The sequence below is a fragment of the Ictalurus furcatus genome, chromosome 19, assembly GCF_023375685.1.
Source record: "Ictalurus furcatus strain D&B chromosome 19, Billie_1.0, whole genome shotgun sequence".
Classification (NCBI taxonomy): Eukaryota; Metazoa; Chordata; class Actinopteri; order Siluriformes; family Ictaluridae; genus Ictalurus; species Ictalurus furcatus.
Genome location: NC_071273.1, coordinates 23,828,200 through 23,840,699, shown reverse-complemented (window position 1 = coordinate 23,840,699; position 12,500 = coordinate 23,828,200). Strand labels below are relative to the sequence as shown.

Genomic DNA, 12,500 nt, shown 5'->3' with positions numbered 1-12,500 from the left:
GCGTCTCGTTCTGACCGTGACGGTGTTTGATGTGTTGAAGCTGGAAGACGTGTAAATCCTCACGCCGTCGGAGCTCAGCGTTTGTCCTCTGCTTGTTTGCAGTGAGTTAAAGCGGCGATGGGGATCGAGGATCTGAGCGTGAGGAACGGACGCGCGGTGTCGGACCGGTGGGCCGACAGCGTGGTGGTGCGACCCCGGACCCCCGAGCGCCACGTCGCCGTGCACAAGAGGCTCGTGCTGGCCTTCGCCGTCTCCATCCTCACGCTCGTGGTGGTGACGGCCGTCGCCGTGACGCTGGCCCTCAGCTTCGAGAAATGCGGCGGCGGCGGCGGCGAGGACGCGGTGCCGCCCGGTACCGGCTCCAACCGGTCGCGAGACAGAAGTGGCGAACAGAAAGGCGGAGACGTGCAGCCGTGGCGGCGTTTACGCTTACCGTCGGCACTGCGGCCGCGCCACTACGACCTCCGGCTCTCCGTCTACATGCACAACTTCACCTTCTCCGGGGAGGTGAGCATCGAGCTCCAGTGTGTGAACGCCACCAAGTTCATCGTGCTGCACGCCGACAGCCTGCACGTGGAGAAGGTGGCCGTGTACTCGGACGGTAAGAGACCCGGCGCCATGAGGATCCACCGCCACTTCCGGTACCCCGCACAACCAGGTGTACGTCGTCGCTCTGCACCGGGAAATGAAGCCGCTCAGAACGTATAAGATCAACATGACCTTCCAGGCTCGGATCCAGAACCAGCTGCTGGGGTTCTTCCGGACCTCCTACGTGCTGCACGGAGAGAGAAGGTCATTCCACTTGCGGCGTTAATTCCAGCCTTCACTCACGACTCACACACTCACACACACACACACACGCACACACACACACACACACACACACACACACACACACAATAACACACACTCACGCACACTCACACACACACACACACACACACACACACACACACTCACACACACACAATAACACACACTCACACACACACACACACACAATAACACACACACTAACACACACCACACACACACTCACACACACACACTCACACACACACACACACACACACACAATAACACACACTCACGCACACTCACACACACACACACACACACACACACACACACACAATAACACACACTCACGCACACTCACACACACACACACACACAATAACACACACTCACACACACACACACATGCACACACACACACACACACACAATAACACACACTCACGCACACTCACACACACACACACACACACACACACTCACACACACACAATAACACACACTCACACACACACACACAATAACACACACTCACGCACACTCACACACTCACACACACCCACACACACACACACACACAATAACACACACTCACGCACACACACACACACACACACACACAATAACACACACTCACACACACACACACTCACACACACACAATAACACACACACACACAATAACACACAATAACACACACACTAACACACACCACACACACACTCACACACTCACACACACACACCACACACACACACACCAATAGAAGCAAAATCTGTATAGATTGAAATAAACTCTTAACTCCTATTCACGTACAGCTGGACATTTAGGACCAGTCAAAAGTTTGCGCACCCCCATGTTTGATCTTAAAGACTTTTTGCTCTTAAGGTTTAGGTCAGGGGTCGTCAACCGGTGCAGCGCGGTCCTGATACCGATCCAGCCAAATATCGTACTGACCTGAGCTCGTGAAAATACTGCAGGGTAAATGTTTATATATGAAGGGACAGAGAAGAGTCAGAGTCAGCGCGAGAAAACAGTCACGTGTAAAAACGACGTATCCTTCAGACGTGCATCAGACACGTGAAACTAGTCAGATCGGACTGCTCGTTTTAATCTCACGCGGTTCTCCAGCCTCGGTCTTTCACACCTGTTTGTTTTCGCTGATCAGACCCACTGACCTTCTTCCCGGAGCTGAATCTCCTGCTCGTAATCACCGCATTTCCTTCACTTCCTCTCACACTCGCGCTTCACGTTTACCTTGCAGAGCACTAATGGGATTCTCCATCACGCATGCAGCTGCTGCTCTGCTACACCTCTCTGTGGAGATCCACCTCCTGCTCATCACTCCATCAGTGCGTGCGTGTGTGTGTGTGTGTGTGTGTGTGTGTGTGTGTGTGTGTGTGTGTGTGTGTGTGCTGACATTCCTCTTTCCAGCTCCCTGTTCTCCATATGGCAGCGGTTTGTAACGGGGTAAAAATAATATCAGTAATAATTCATACCCGGATCTGTGCAGGACTCGGTCCACAGACTCGCTCAGGAGCCTGGAAGCAGCCATTTCCTTACGTGTGCTGATGGAAAACGAAGTATTTTCGATTTCTGTCAACATGTTTAAGATGTAAAACGCGGTTATATCGCGTAACTAAATGCAGAATGTCACTCTTTTAATTTATAAGCCCGACTATAGGCTTCTGAACGTATTTATAGCTCCATGTGATATTCTCTCCACGCTGAGCTTTAGAGCACGCGCTCTGGTTTTATTTCCAGCGTAATAAGTTACGAGTGAGCGTTAAACGAAGACGTCTGCTTCGATTCTTTTTATCCGCACGGGCCCGTGTTTAGAGCCGAGGATTTCGTACTGAAATTACACACCTCAGTATTCACACCTCAGGTGTAACTACAGACTGACGTCATGTGAGAGTCACGCACGAGGGGGCGGAGTCAGAGTAAAACATGTAAATACACTGAAAAACCAAACATGGAGGAGACGCGATTTAACCAGAGACCACGTTTATCTCCAAGACCGAATCGGTTTTAAGCGTACGGTTTCTCTGTAAGCGTGGCGGACGAGCGCTCGGTCAGCTTATCCTTCAAAGCGTGATCACGTTTTCTTTATGGCGGAGCACGGAGGCCATTTTGTTCAGAGAAACCCAATCTGCCGTGATTGATGTGAGAATTCCAGAACATCTGGACGTTTTCCTCTGGATTCAGGAGGGTCGCAGTGTTTTAAGAGGCCGAGACAAAAGTTGAACAGATTTTTCATTTCTAACTGATGGTCCACGCCAGATGTTTTGACACGGATGCAGTGTTTTTATCTTCTCCTCTGTCTTCTCATCGTCTTCTCGTCTAATCCTCTCTCTCTGTGCAGGTACGCGGCCGTGACTCAGTTCTCTCCGACTCACGCGAGGAAAGCGTTCCCGTGTTTCGACGAGCCCGTCTACAAAGCCACCTTCAGCGTGACACTGAGGCATGACGCCTCCTACCAGTCCATCTCCAACATGCCCATCGAGTCGTCCGGCCTGGACGAGGACGGCCGGCTCGCCAATCGGTTCTCCAGGACGCCTCGCATGTCCACTTATTACGTGTCCTGGGCCGTGTGTGACTTCGGCTCCCGGGAGACGACGACACGCGGCGGAGTGACGGTGAGTCTTTCACACGTCTCCGTTAAAGTACACTACAGCACGGAGATTTACTCCCCTCTCCGTTTATAAACCCAACACGTTTATTGCAGGGACGACGCCACCGGCTCGCCGTTTCCTCACCGACGCTTTAAACCGAGACGTTTTCATGTGTTTTATCTTTACGACTCGGTAATAAAACGAAACCTTGTAGACGCTAAACCCAAAGGAAACGGCACACATTTAATGTACACGTGCACACACACTCACACTCCTTCAATAAGCAGGTGAACTGCAGCAGGTTTCTTTGCCTTGATAGATTCAGATGTGAAACACTCCTCCTGTAGTGTGATACTGAAAAAAAATCAGGAAAAGAAATTATTTATCTTCCTCATTTCCACCACATGCTGAGTGCTATTATCTCTCCTCTGGGTGTGCTAACAACCTCAACATAGCTCACACTCACACACACACAGTGGGAGAGAATATTGTGCCTTTAAAGCAGTGTAAAACACCTCTATTATAATCTCCATGTCAGGAGAAAAAGGCAGCGCGCTTAAAGAGGCGTATTCGAGGTGATGGAGGCAGCAGCTTAACCGTAAAAAGATGAATTTATCTCCTCTCTGCTCCTCTCCTAATCACTTCATCCAGCTTATTTACATCTTCAAGCCTCTGAACACTTCCTCATGCAGGAACCAAGCACAACTGGACTGCTGCAGTTCTACGTTATCTGAGAATCAGTTCAAGACTGTAACAGTATCTGTAATGGATACTGTAATCTGTAATAACGCTGTAATAACAGGACGAGTAAGAGTAACAGGTAAACGTAATAGTAACAATAATCTTAACAGTGACAGGTGCATTCAAAAGGATTCGACCCCCAGTGCAAACCAGGTTGATTGTCAAACTTTACAGACGTTCAGCTGTCTGCGATGAAAATCCAACAAAAGCGATTGAAATAGTTCGACACATCGAATGCTTCAAGTGTTTTCCCCAAATTCAACCGAAAATTCTACTTGTAATGATTTCTCCAGTCTCAAAATTATTCACCCCCCTGAATAGAATCCCTCACAACAGCAATGTCTGGAGGAAGAAGAATGAAGAAAGAACACTCTGTACACAGTCGAGCATGGTGGAGGCTCGGTGATGCTCTGCGGCTGCTGTGCGTCCTCTGGCACTGGAAACCTGCAGCGTGTGGAAGGTGAGATGGATTCAATGAAGTATCAGGAAATCCTAGGAGAAAACATCATGCTGTCTGTGAGGAAACTGAAGCTTGGGCATCGTTGGACCTTCCAACAGGACAGTGATCCCAAGCGTACCTCAAATTCCACCAAGGCTTGGTTGCAGAAGAAGTCCTGGAAGATTCTACAGGGTCGTCAGTCATCTGACTTGAACCCCATAGAAGATCTCTGGTGGGATTTGAAGAAGGCGGTTGCAGCACGCAAACCCGAGAATATTACTGACCTGGACGCCATTGCTCATGAGGAACGGGAGAAGATTCCTCAGGAACGCTGCAGAAGATCTCGTTTGCAGCAGGTCAGAACAGTAAAAGGAGCTCTACTGAGTACTAAAGACGCTCGCCATGAAGGGGTTGAATCATTTTGAGACTGGAGAAGTCATTATAAGTTGCATTTTCAGTTGAATTTGGGGAAACCACTTGAAGTATTCGTCGTGTTGAACTATTTCAATCGCTTTTGTTTGATTTGTTCATCGCAAACAGCTGAAAGTCTGTACATTCTGACACTAAACCTGATTTGCATGGGGGGTGAATCATTTGGATTGCCCCTGTATTTATCAGTGACTTTAACAGTAACAGTAAATGTAAGAGGAATAGTGTGAGTTAGAGATGAAAAGCACTGAAACACTGAAGGGTTTGAGGTACATGGATAAAAGATTTGGAAAAAAAAATGTGCAGTATGTAAATCATCTGAAAAACTGATGCTGTGTGATGCGGCGTACGGATTTAGAGTCAGTAAGTGGACACACTCGAGCTGCTGCCATAGAAACATGTCTCTGGTTTGCACTTTTAGTGAAACTGGAGAAATATTTACAGAGCCACGGCCTTTCACTGTTTCCTTCCAGTCTGTGTGTCAAGGCAGCTTGTGTGAATCAGAGCCCTGAGGAATTCTCTCTTCCTGCATGTGTGTGTGTGTGTGTGTGTGTGTGTGTGTGTGGGAGGATGGATTGGTGCTTGGGTTGATTTTGGGACTCGGTGAGTTCTAAGACACTTCATTCTGTTCCACTCGTCCGTGAGCTACGAGCCGTGCAGATCCTCCGAGCTTCGTCTGGTGTCATTATCCTCCAGTCGATAACAGACTCAGAGCCGCTCTATTCCAGTCCAATTAACTCCATTAGAGTCCCGAGACACGAAAAAGAGAGAAAAAAAGAGAAAAATGACCAGCATGTGGAAAATCATGACTAATTAATTCTCCCCGAGGCGAAATAATTCAGAATTCATTTGCATTCTGTGATTTATTTTTATTTTTTTTTATCGCTTCCCCTCCTGCAGCCGTTAAATCCGGAATATTTGTAGAATGAAATTCATTTAGAAGTGAAATGTGACGTCGGAGATGCTGTGAAACAATGTGTTTTTCTTTACCTGCTGTGTGTGTGTGTGTGTGTGTGTGTGTGTGTGTGTGTGAGAGAGAGAGAGAGAGAGAGCGTCAGATGAAGCCTTTCGTTCTGGCGGGATTGATGGCGGTGCAGAAACAGTCGTGCATTAGCCCTCGGCTTATCGAGCAGAACCATCATTTTTACAGAGGGAGCGTGTGACACCTCGTATTCTTTCACTCTCCTTCTCTCTTTACTTCTTTTCTCGCTCTGTTCGGTGATAAAATGCTGCGAGCTGTAGAGTCACACAGCGTCGAAACAAACACACCGGAGCTGTGAGAGAGGAGCAGAGGGCTTTAGAGACAGGAGATCAGAGTGAAGGTGTTTGGGGAAAGATCTCCTGGATGTCCAGGTGACAGGTTAATGACCTGGACGCGTCTCTCTGGTAGCAGTGGAGTCGCTTCTCCTGATTCAGTGATTCAGTTACGAGTGGGATTTGTTCTAATGAATCGAGTCGTGAGGCGGCGTGGAGAGGCGGATTCACTGACTTCTCCTGCAGATTAAACGGGATCAGATCTGATCAGATTAGATCAGATTCAGGTCTTCTCGAAGGTCCTCAGTGAAGCTGCACTGAAGTCAGCGAGCAGATCGGGCTTTTCAGTGATTCGAGTTTAAACCCGTGTCACTGTAGAAATAGCGATAGTAGCTGCAGGTTGTCCAGGTGACTGATGAGGTCTGATCTTGTAGAAGTTTCGCTCTTCATGTTCCTCAGGAGCTTCCGCAGTTTTATTGATCAGCAGGAAATTCCTCACATTTCTATCAGTGTTTCATTAAATAATGAAGCTTTCATCACCAGTTCCAGATCAGATAAACTAACGAGACTTTATTGTGTGTGTGTGTGTGTGTGTGTGTGTGTGTGTGAGCAGATACGACTGTTTGCTCGGCTCGATGCCATTCAGAGCGGATCGGGAGATTACGCCCTGCACATCACCAAGAGCCTCCTCGACTTCTATCAGGATTACTTCAGAGTCACATACCCCCTGCCCAAACTAGGTAACACTGACTGTGTGTGTGTGTGTGTGTGTGTGTGTGTGTGTGTGTGTGTGTGGAGACCTTTATTTAACTCCATTTCATCCTATTGGTTTTCTGACAGTTTGATGTGTTCATTTAAATTTATCATCAATCTCTCTGCTCTACACTCTCCTATCATGTCCTGTGTGTGTGTGTGTGTGTGTGTGTGTGTGCGCGCACTTTGGTTGATTCCATTTCAGAGAGGCATTTACAATAAACTAGTTTTGATGGTTCCTTCTTGTGTGATTGATTAATTGCAGCGTGATTGATTCCAGTCACACTGATTCATCACAGTGTGATGAATCAGTGTGATTAATTACAGTGAGATTCATTACGGAGTGATTGATTAATTATATTGTGGTTGATTATTTAGAGTGTGATTATGAGAGTATGATTAATTACAGTGGGATTGAATAGCTGGTGTGAGTAAATACAGTTTAATTGATAACAGTTTGAATTATTTGTGTGATTAATTACAGTATGATTCATTATGTAATTTAATTAAATTGTGATTGAATAATGTGTGTGTGTGTGTGTGTGTGTGTGTGTGTTGTCTGATTCTGATTTATGACCTAAAGAATTTCCACATGTGGTCTTAAAACTTAGAGGGCAAACTCTTTAAATCAGAGCGGGAATTTTCTGTATTTTAATTTTCTTCAGTAATGAGAGGAGAAATTATTTCACACTGATTTTGGTAACGAATCTAATCTGAGTAAAACTTATTGTTATATTATCCCCAGAAGACACAAACCAGCATGAAATACATTCAGTTCGATTAAGTTTTAATCAATTCAGTTTTATTTGCGTAGCGCTTTTAACAATGGACACTGTCTCAAAGCAGCTTTACAGGAATATGTAAATTCAGGATATAGATTTTAAACGTACGAGTTTATACCTAACGAGCAGCCAGAGGCGATGGTGGCAAGGGAAAAACTCCCTGAGACGACATGAGGAAGAAACCTTGAGAGGAACCAGACTCAAAAGGGAACCCGTCCTCATCGTGGTGACAATTATAAATAAATAAATCGTTTTAATAAACCAACATTCACCACCAAACACTAACATTCATCATCACACACCGACATTCACCACCACACACCGACATTCACCACTAAACACTAACATTCATCATCACACACCGACATTCAGCATCAAACACCGACATTCACCATCACACACCGACATTCACCATCACACACCGACATTCACCATCACACACCGACATTCACCACCAAACACTAACATTCATCATCACACACCGACATTCACCACCACACACCGACATTCACCACTAAACACTAACATTCATCATCACACACCGACATTCAGCATCAAACACCGACATTCACCATCACACACCGACATTCACCATCACACACCGACATTCACCATCACACACCGACATTCACCATCAAACACCGACATTCACCATCACACACCGACATTCTCCATCACACACCGCACACCGACATTCACCATCAAACACCGACATTCACCATCAAACACCGACATTCACCATCACACACCGACATTCACCATCAAACACCGACATTCACCATCACACACCGACATTCTCCATCACACACCGCACACCGACATTCACCATCAAACACCGACATTCACCATCAAACACCGACATTCACCATCACACACCGACATTCACCATCACACACCGACATTCACCATCAAACACCGACATTCACCATCAAACACCGACATTCACCACCAAACACTAACATTCATCATCACACACCGACATTCACCATCACACACCGACATTCACCATCACACACCGACATTCACCATCAAACACCGACATTCACCATCAAACACCAATATTCAACACCAAACACTAACATTCATCATCACACACCGACATTCACCATCACACACCAATATTCAACACCAAACACTAACATTCACCATCACACACCGACATTCACCATCAAACACCGACATTCACCATCAAACACCGACATTCACCATCACACACCGACATTCACCATCAAACACCGACATTCACCATCACACACCGACATTCACCATCACACACCGACATTCACCATCACACACCGACATTCACCATCACACACCGACATTCACCATCAAACACCGACATTCACCATCACACACCGACATTCACCATCACACACCGACACTCACAATCACACACCGACATTCACCATCAAACACCGACATTCACCATCACACACTGACATTCTCCATCACACACCGACATTCACCATCACACACTGACATTCACCATCAAACACCAATATTCAACACTAAACACTAACATTCATCATCACACACCGACATTCACCATCACACACTGACATTCACCATCACACACTGACATTCACCAGCCCTTTGTGTGACTGCACTGTGTGTAAGACAGGCCTGTAGTTAGTCTAGTGAAGTTAGAATCTGTCTCTAAGTTATGAGTAAGTGACAGGAAGTAGACGTTGTAGGCTGATTGTAGATTTTGATCCCGTAGTGTCTTCATCACATTCTGAAGGACAGACAGAGTGTCTTCTCTTCCTCTCATTTATACCATCCTCCGTCCTGTTTCTTTTGTCGTGTTGTTGATGTTCACGAGAAAGATAAAAGTGTAAAAACAGGGATTAATAAACCCCAGAGCGATGGAGCGAGTAGAGAGTGTGAGCTGTGTCTGATGTTCATGAGTCTCGTCTCCTTCTCTCCTGTCATACTGACACTGACTTCACGTCTGACTCTAACACTTCAGCTCTTGTCCTCTGAGAGCGCAGACACCTCACTCACTGTCTGTCTGCAAATGTCAAACCAATTATCCGTCTAAAAGCTAATTAAGCCTTTAATTATTATCTAAACGGGATGACAGTGAAGAAATTGTTACTCTGAGAGGTGATGATGGGAAATAGACCTCCGACAAACCTCAATACTGAGAATGAAAGAATTTCAAAACGTTGTTGAGCCGAAAAACAAACACCAGCCTCGAAGAGAAAATCTCTCAGTGAGGTGGAAGGAGATTCTCTCTGGCCTCACAGGTGTCCGCTCCAAACGTGTCTTAATGTAATCATCAGAATGCAGTGTGTGAATAATTCAGTATTCCTTCATTATTATATCGTGTCACTGGGGTCATTTTCCAGTCCACGTTTGTACATTTTTCTCAGTTGAGCTCCACTTCAATAGTGTTCCTCACCTTTAACCTTTTAAACACCTCATTTATTACTTCAATAGCAACATTAGTAACATTCATCATCAAACACCAACATTCACTACCATCAAACATGAACACTCACAACTATCAAACACTAACATTCCAATATTAATGGAGATGGAGAATGTTGGTGTTTAATAGGGAATGCTGGTGTTTGATGGTGAATGCTGGTGTTTGATGGTGAATGTCGGTGTTTGATGGTGAATGTCGGTGTTTGATGGTGAATGCTGGTGTTTGAAGGTGAATGTTAGCGTTTGATGGTGAATGTCGGTGTTTGATGGGGAACATTGGTGTTTAATAGAAATTGTTGGTGTTTGATGGTGAATGTCGGTGTGTGATGGTGAATGTCGGTGTGTGATGGTGAATGTCGGTGTGTGATGGTGAATGTCGGTGTTTGATGGTGAATGATGGCGTGTAATGGTGAATGTCAGTTTTTGATGGTGAATGCTGGTGTTTAATAGAAAATGTTGGTGTTTGATGGTGAATGTCGGTGTGTGATGGTGAATGTCGGTGTTTGATGGAGAATGTCGGTGTTTGATGGTGAATGTCGGTGTTTGATGGTGAATGATGGCGTGTAATGGTGAATGTCAGTTTTTGATGGTGAATGCTGGTGTTTAATAGAAAATGTTGGTGTTTGATGGTGAATGTCGGTGTTTGGTGGTGAATGTCGGTGTTTGATGGTGAATGTCGGTGTGTGATGGTGAATGTCGGTGTGTGATGGTGAATGTCGGTGTTTGATGGAGAATGTCGGTGTTTGGTGGTGAATGTCGGTGTTTGATGGTGAATGTCGGTGTTTGATGGTGAATGTCGGTGTGTGATGGTGAATGTCGGTGTTTCATGGTGAATGTCGGTGTTTGATGGTGAATGTTGGTTGATGGTGAATGTTGGTGTGTGATGGTGAACGTCAGTGTTTGATGGTGAATGTTGGTGTTTGATGGTGAATGTCGGTGTTTGATGGTGAATGTCGGTGTGTCATGGTGAATGTCGGTGTTCCATGGTGAATGTCGGTGTTTGATGGTGAATGTCGGTGTTTGATGGTGAATGATGGCGTGTAATGGTGAATGTCAGTTTTTGATGGTGAATGCTGGTGTTTAATAGAAAATGTTGGTGTTTGATGGTGAATATTGGTGTTTGATGGTGAATGTTGGTGTGTGATGGTGAACGTCAGTGTTTGATGGTGAATGTTGGTGTTTGATGGTGAATGTTGGTTGATGGTGAATGTTGGTGTGTGATGGTGAATGTCAGTGTTTGATGGTGAATGTTGGTGTTTGATGGTGAATGTTGGGTGTTTGATGATGAGTATTCGTGTTTGATGGTGAATGTCGGTGTTTGATGGTGAATGCTGGTGTTTGAAGGTGAATGTTAGCATTTGATGGTGAATGTCGGTGTTTGATGGGGAACGTTGGTGTTTAATAGAGATTGTTGGTGTTTGATGGTGAATGTTGGTGTTTGATGGTGAATGTTGATGTTTAATAGAGAATGTTGGTGTTTGATGGTGAATGTTGATGTTTAATAGAGAATGTTGGTGTTTGATGGTGACTGGTGGTGTTTGATGATGAGTATTCATGTTTGATGATGAATATTCGTGTTTGATGGTGAATGTCGGTGTTTGATGGTGAATGTCGGTGTTTGATGGTGAATGTTGGTGTTTGATGGAAAATGTCGGTGTTTGATGGAAAATGTCAGTGTTTGATGGTGAATGCTGGTGTTTGATGGTGAATGTCGGTGTTTGATGGTGAATGCTGGTGTTTGAAGGTGAATGTTAGCGTTTGATGGTGAATGTCGGTGTTTGATGGGGAACGTTGGTGTTTAATAGAAATTGTTGGTGTTTGATGGTGAATGTCGGTGTGTGATGGTGAATGATGGTGTTTAATAGAAAATGCTGGTGTTTGGTGGTGAATGTCAGTGTTTGATGGTGAATGTTGGTGTTTGATGGGGAACGTTGGTGTTTGATGGTGAATGTTGGTGTTTGATGGTGAATGTTGGGTGTTTGATGGTGAATGTCGGTGTTTGATGGTGAATGTCGGTGTTTGATGGTGAATGTTGGTGTTTGAAGGTGAATGTTAGCGTTTGATGGTGAATGTCGGTGTTTGATGGTGAATGCTGGTGTGTGATTGTGAATGTCTGCGTTTGATGGTGAATGTTGGTGTTTGATGGTGAATGTTGGGTGTTTGATGGTAAGTATTCGTGTTTGATGGTGAATGTCGGTGTTTGAAGGTGAATGTTAGCGTTTGATGGTGAATGTCGGTGTGTGATGGGGAACGTT

General features: G+C 45.4%; 1 protein-coding gene across 1 annotated transcript in view; it reads left to right on the top strand.

Annotated features, from left to right (window-relative positions):
• The window catches only part of LOC128622956 (thyrotropin-releasing hormone-degrading ectoenzyme-like), a 63,872-nt gene that overhangs the window by 2,015 nt on the left and 49,357 nt on the right, over positions 1 to 12,500 (top strand). Inside the window, 4 exon segments of the mRNA XM_053649729.1 lie at positions 103 to 654; positions 656 to 792; positions 3,165 to 3,438; positions 6,891 to 7,017. Coding sequence (XP_053505704.1) covers positions 118 to 654; positions 656 to 792; positions 3,165 to 3,438; positions 6,891 to 7,017 — 1,075 coding nt within the window. The 5' untranslated portion in view covers positions 103 to 117.